Source organism: Pholis gunnellus (assembly GCF_910591455.1).
Source record: "Pholis gunnellus genome assembly, chromosome: 9".
In the NCBI taxonomy this organism is placed as follows: Eukaryota; Metazoa; Chordata; class Actinopteri; order Perciformes; family Pholidae; genus Pholis; species Pholis gunnellus.
The window spans coordinates 26965132-26972185 of NC_136535.1; the positions used below are offsets into that span (position 1 = coordinate 26965132).

Genomic DNA, 7054 nt, shown 5'->3' on the forward strand with positions numbered 1-7054 from the left:
GGAGAAGTCAGATCATGGATGGATCCCTGGACTGGTCTACCGGTCCCCGGACCCCTCAGGTCCCTGGACCCCTCAGGTCCCTGGACCAGAGCCTCTGTTTGAAGAGACTGTCAACATCTCTGGTTGGAAAGATGATCAAAAGACAAAGAGACTGAAAACGACCACAAAGAGACACAAAACGACCACAAAGAGACACAAAACGACCACAAAGAGACTGAAAATGACCACAAAGAGACACAATATGACAACAAAGACACACACAACAACCAGAAAGTGAAACAGAACAAGTACAGAGAAACAAAACCACCGCACTAAAAAAACAAAATATTACAACAGAAATACACACATGACCACAAAGAACGACTAAATAAAGACTTTTGTTTCATTGTCTCAACTCCTTTAACTATTCTGATTGTCACAGGTTGATTTTATTGATCAACGATTGATAATAATATGAATCAATTCAAGACATAAAAAGTGACTTTGATGCTTCAGATCGTTTAATTTGATCAAACTAAAGCTGATTTGATTTATTTGTTTGTTTTGAACGAAGCTCCAGCTCATTATTAATAAAAGCAGGTCAGAATCAAAGTAATGAACAGATAGTGATTAATCACTGATAGAGTGATAAATGAACAGATAGTGATTGATCACTGATGGAGTGATTAATGAACAGATAGTGATTGATCACTGATAGAGTGATAAATGAACAGATAGTGATTGATCACTGATAGAGTGATTAATGAACAGATAGTGATTGATCACTGATAGAGTGATTAATGAACAGATAGTGATTGATCACTGATAGAGTGATTAATGAACAGATAGTGATTGATCACTGATAGAGTGATTAATGAACAGATAGTGATTGATCACTGATAGAGTGATAAATGAACAGATAGTGATTGATCACTGATAGAGTGATAAATGAACAGATAGTGATTAATCACTGATAGAGTGATAAATGAACAGATAGTGATTGATCACTGATGGAGTGATTAATGAACAGATAGTGATTGATCACTGATAGAGTGATAAATGAACAGATAGTGATTGATCACTGATAGAGTGATTAATGAACAGATAGTGATTGATCACTGATAGAGTGATAAATGAACAGATAGTGATTGATCACTGATAGAGTGATAAATGAACAGATAGTGATTGATCACTGATAGAGTGATTAATGAACAGATAGTGATTGATCACTGATAGAGTGATAAATGAACAGATAGTGATTGATCACTGATAGAGTGATAAATGAACAGATAGTGATTGATCACTGATAGAGTGATTAATGAACAGATAGTGATTGATCACTGATGGAGTGATTAATGAACAGATAGTGATTGATCACTGATAGAGTGATTAATGAACAGATAGTGATTGATCACTGATGGAGTGATTAATGAACAGATAGTGATTGATCACTGATGGAGTGATTAATGAACAGATAGTGATTGATCACTGATAGAGTGATAAATGAACAGATAGTGATTGATCACTGATAGAGTGATAAATGAACAGATAGTGATTGATCACTGATAGAGTGATTAATGAACAGATAGTGATTGATCACTGATAGAGTGATTAATGAACAGATAGTGATTGATCACTGATAGAGTGATTAATGAACAGATAGTGATTGATCACTGATAGAGTGATTAATGAACAGATAGTGATTGATCACTGATAGAGTGATTAATGAACAGATAGTGATTGATCACTGATAGAGTGATTAATGAACAGATAGTGATTGATCACTGATAGTGATAAATGAACAGATAGTGATTGATCACTGATGGAGTGATAAATGAACAGATAGTGATTGATCACTGATGGAGTGATTAATGAACAGATAGTGATTGATCACTGATGGAGTGATAAATGAACAGATGTGTGGGGACCCTGTCGGAGCTCTCAGCATCCCTCTGAGGGGCCGCGAGCCGCCGGCTGAGAAACTTAAGGAAACAGCAGGAAGGAAAGAAAAAGTGTTTAAACGGATCATTTCACTAAAGCGGGAGGCGGTGAGACATCATCATCATCATCATCATCACTCACCCCCCTCTACAGACGGTGATCAGTGACGTCAGCGTGCTGTATAAGAGCCGCTCTGACGGGACAGACCCAGAAGATCCTCCGACCCGCAGACAGACAGACGGGCAGACACACAGATAGGTGATGAAGATGGTCTCCTCGCGCCTCCGCTGCCTCCTCCTGCTCCTCTTCTCACTCACCGCCTCCTTCAGCTGCTCCTCCGCCGCACAGAGAGACTCCAAACTCCGCCTGCTGCTGCACCGGACCCCGCTGCTGGGCTCCAAACAGGTCCGACCCGCACGCACTGAGACACAGAGAGACATAGAGACATAGAGACAGACAGAGACAGAGAGAGACAGAGAGACAGAGACACAGAGAGACATAGAGACAGAGAGACACAGAGAGACAGAGACACAGAGAGACAGAGAGACAGAGAGACACAGAGAGACAGAGACAGAGACAGAGAGAGACATAGAGACACAGAGAGACAGAGAGACAGACAGGGAGACATTCCTTTAATGAAACTTTGAAACTTTCTAACGATGACTAATGATTGTTTGTGTTTTTATATCATCATAAACTGTTTTCACTTCAATCTGCTGATAAAATTAATATTTTAATATTTAAGAAACATCAACACGGAGTCAGACAAACAGAATAAGACAAAAAAAAGAAAAGAATTGAAATCTGTTCATTCATGATAAAAATGTGATTTACAATTCTGTTGATTTCATGTTCAGAGAGACTGATTATCTTTTATCTTTTACATTTAAGATAAAATAAGACAAGAAATACTTATTGTCTTCATTGTCTCGGCTCCGAAACGCTGCATCACACACGCATAGAACATAGGACAGAGATCATAGAACATAGAACACAGAACATAGGACATATAGCATAGAACATAGATCATAGATCATACATACACTTGTGCATAAACAGGCTTAAAAACACATGTCAACAATATTTATGAATAATTAAATAATAAAACCAGGTGTGATCAACACAGATGATAAATAATCAAGTCACGATATTTTATTCACAATAAAATGATGTCATGTAATATGTAATAGTAGTTTTTCCTAGTTATAACAATAATTTGATGGATGTAATGAATGTACTTTTGTACAGATTTAGCCTCCAGATCAACATTCTCACCCGTCTGCTTGAAGGCAACAGCTGGAATTATGTTTTGGGTCGTTCAGAATGTCCTGTCTCCCTGAGCAACAGATCAATATAATATATATAGATGAATATTATATATATATATACATATATAAGGGCTGAAGACAGTGATGTTTTTTTATGATCTTCATGGCTGTTTGAGTAAGACGTCGAGCTCAGACTTTATCTGAACTGACAGGTTATCATATCAGACTTTTATCCCACATGGAATTACTCTCTACAATAATTTAATAAAACAGAATCATGAGTTTACTATTAACACCATAATAAAATAAATCCTATGTTATAGCTAAGAACAAAAGGTTTTCAACACGAACATGTGAGCGACTGTTGATGTGGACACAAAGATATTTATACTATATTATATTATATATTTATATTTATATGAAGAAACCTGATTCTGTGAAAGCTGGACTTTTGTCGTTAAATCATTTTAAAGTTTATTTTCTTTAATTGGATTATTTATTGTTAAAACAAAATGAAAACGATTTTCTTTCCGCTTTAGTTTAAAACAATATTATAAATATTAAGTATTCTTATTTCTTTGTCAATATGAATCTTAACTCAACGTTAATGACGATCTTATTTCCTTCAAATCAATAAAACTAAACAGGAACTATTGATTGTTTTCTACTCTATTTAATAATTAATATTTGGTCAACAAAACATCAGTAAAGACTTTAAATGTGTTTTTGTGTCCGAACAAAGATTCAGTTTACTGTGAACAGAGTAACCTTTAATCATTGATCAATATAATAATTAATTATTGATCAATATTATAATTAATTATTGATCAATATAATAATCAATTATTGATCAATATAATAATTAATTATTGATCAATATTATAATTAATTATTAATCAATATAATAATCAATTATTGATCAATATAATAATTAATTATTGATCAATATAATAATTAATTATTGATCAATATAAAAATTAATTATTGATCAATATTATAATTAATTATTGATCAATATTATAATTAATTATTAATCAATATAATAATCAATTATTGATCAATATAATTCGTAATCATTGATCAATATAATAATGAGTTATTGATAAATAGATTCACAGTCAACACTCTTTTACAGGAAGTCAGCTGGACCAAATTAGCTTCTGGTTCTGGTTTGTGTTCTGGTTTAGGTTCTGGTCTAGGTTCTGGTTCTGGTTCTGGTTCTGGTTTGTGTCCTGGTTTGTGTTCTGGTCTACGTTCTGGTTCTGGTTCTAGGAAACAGCAGCTTTAATGTTCAGAATCTGAAGTGAGACTTTTTAACGTTTCACATTTTTCCACCTTCAAAGTTTTGAACCGTTAAAAAAAATGAATAAAATGTGAACTAATTTCGTTAGAATCCATCTGACGGCTTTTTGTCTTCATGTCACATCATGAAATGTAAATAAAGATTTTTGCAGCATTGTCGAGTCTAAAATGTTCTTTTTCAGTTTATAGAATTTGGTTTATTGTTCTTCAATAACTCATTTTATTTCAGATTCCAGGAAAGAAAACGTTTATTTTTTGCGTCAACAAAAATATCCAGATTAGTTTCAGCTCAGAGGAAGAAGCTGGTCTCTTTAGTGAGTTTTAATTAAAGTGTTTTTACTCTTTATACAGATATAAAACATATAAACCGTTTTATTAATAGTTTTGGTTTGTTTACATTCATATCATTCATATTTTCTGAATGTTGAATATTAATATCAGAGAATCTGAGATCATCCGATCGAATATTAACATTTTAATTAAAAAACACCTCCATGTTTGACATGGTTGTGGTTCAGTATCAAAACATAAATCTGTTGATCGTATCAAAAGTTTGTGCATGAAAACAAATTGTTTACTTTGTCTTCTCTGGTTTAAGTTTTTAACATTTGTCTTTCTGTGTCTCAGGACATGTCTCTGTCCTCTCTGGTCTTAGACTTAATTACTTGTCTTTCTGCCTTTCAGGACATGTCTCGGGCCTCTCTGGTGGAGCTGCTCCTGTCGGACCTCCTTCAGGTGGAGAACGAGGCTCTGGAGGAGGAGAACTTTCCCATGGCTGAAGGAGAACCTGAAGACGTCCATGTGGATCTGGAACGAGCCGTCGGCAGCGGTCCTCTCCTTGCCCCCCGAGAGAGAAAAGCCGGCTGCAAGAACTTCTTCTGGAAGACCTTCACTTCCTGCTGAGAGCCTCCTCCTCTTCCTCCCTCCATCTTCATCCTCCTCCTGTACAGAATCTGTATGGATAGTTTGGACGAATTGTTTAGATTTGTCTGAGCTGATTCTTTCTGAATGTAATAATGGAACTATTTTTAATTGTCGGTTTGAATAAAATCAGTTTGAGACAAAACGTTTGCTGGTGTCTTCTGACTGAGGAAATAAAGGTGTTCATCAGGATGAAGAGCTCCAGGTTTTTATCAGATTAAAGCTGCTCAATAACAGTACAAATAACTAATGAAGGTGAATAAACACAAAGCAACAGGAGGTTCTTTCCTGAACACATCAGACCTGAGGGTTAATTAATCTGTTACAGCTGATGAGGAGGAGATGAAACTTTATTACAATTAAATATGACTGACAGTAAACAGATTAAAATGTTAAATGTTCAAACTCTAATGTCGATGGGTCTAGGAGTAAATATAAGATACGAGTTGATCTCACGAAGATGTTTCTGATAAAACTCTTTCATAAAACGCTGAAGATGTCGAGATAAAAATAAATAAGATCTGACTTCATTAACTAAACTCTGGTGAGGGTGAGACGTGGACAACAGTGTCCTCAGAGACAGGAAGACATTACAAACCAGAAGAATACAGAATTAAAGTCAGAGGGGAAAATGACTACATCATCTGCATATAGAGACATGTATCCTCTGCATATAGAGACATATATCCTCTGCATATAGAGACATGTATCCTCTGCATATAGAGACATATATCGTCTACATATAGAGACATATATCCTCTGCATATAGAGACATGTATCCTCTGCATATAGAGACATATATCGTCTACATATAGAGTAATATATCGTCTACATATAGAGACATATATCGTCTACATATAGAGACATGTATCGTCTATATATAGAGACATGTATCGTCTATATATAGAGACATGTATCCTCTGCATATAGAGACATGTATCGTCTATATATAGAGACATGTATCGTCTGCATATAGAGACATATATCGTCTACATATAGAGACATGTATCCTCTGCATATAGAGACATATATCGTCTACATATAGAGACATATATCGTCTACATATAGAGACATATATCGTCTATATATAGAGACATATATCCTCTGCATATAGAGACATATATCCTCTGCATATAGAGACATATATCCTCTATATATAGAGACATGTATCGTCTCTATATAGAGACATATATCGTCTGCATATAGAGACATGTATCCTCTGCATATAGAGACATGTATCCTCTGCATATAGAGACATGTATCCTCTGCATATAGAGACATATATCCTCTGCATATAGAGACATGTATCGTCTGCATATAGAGACATATATCGTCTGCATATAGAGACATGTATCCTCTGCATATAGAGACATGTATCCTCTGCATATAGAGACATGTATCCTCTGCATATAGAGACATATATCCTCTGCATATAGAGACATGTATCCTCTGCATATAGAGACATGTATCCTCTGCATATAGAGACATATATCCTCTGCATATAGAGACATGTATCGTCTGCATATAGAGACATATATCGTCTGCATATAGAGACATGTATCCTCTGCATATAGAGACATGTATCCTCTGCATATAGAGACATGTATCGTCTGCATATAGAGACATATATCCTCTGCATATAG

At 35.0% G+C, this 7054-nt stretch overlaps 1 protein-coding gene across 1 annotated transcript; it reads left to right on the plus strand.

Annotated features, from left to right (window-relative positions):
* Positions 1–2146: 2146 nt before the first annotated feature.
* Positions 2147–5545, plus strand: sst1.1 (somatostatin 1, tandem duplicate 1). The gene is made up of 2 exons (XM_079166704.1): positions 2147–2325; positions 5175–5545. The coding sequence occupies exons 1-2, from the start codon at positions 2182–2184 to the stop codon at positions 5391–5393; spliced, it is 363 nt and encodes a 120-aa protein (XP_079022830.1). The 5' UTR covers positions 2147–2181; the 3' UTR covers positions 5394–5545.
* The last annotated feature ends 1509 nt before the right edge of the window (positions 5546–7054 follow it).

Bases quoted from the DNA above. Each gene is read 5' to 3' on its own strand.
- sst1.1 (XM_079166704.1), top strand. From the start codon at position 2,182: ATGAAGATGGTCTCCTCGCGCCTCCGCTGCCTCCTCCTGCTCCTCTTC. The intron at 2,326-5,174 runs GTCCGACCCGCA...TCTGCCTTTCAG, and splicing joins CGCTGCTGGGCTCCAAACAG to GACATGTCTCGGGCCTCTCT.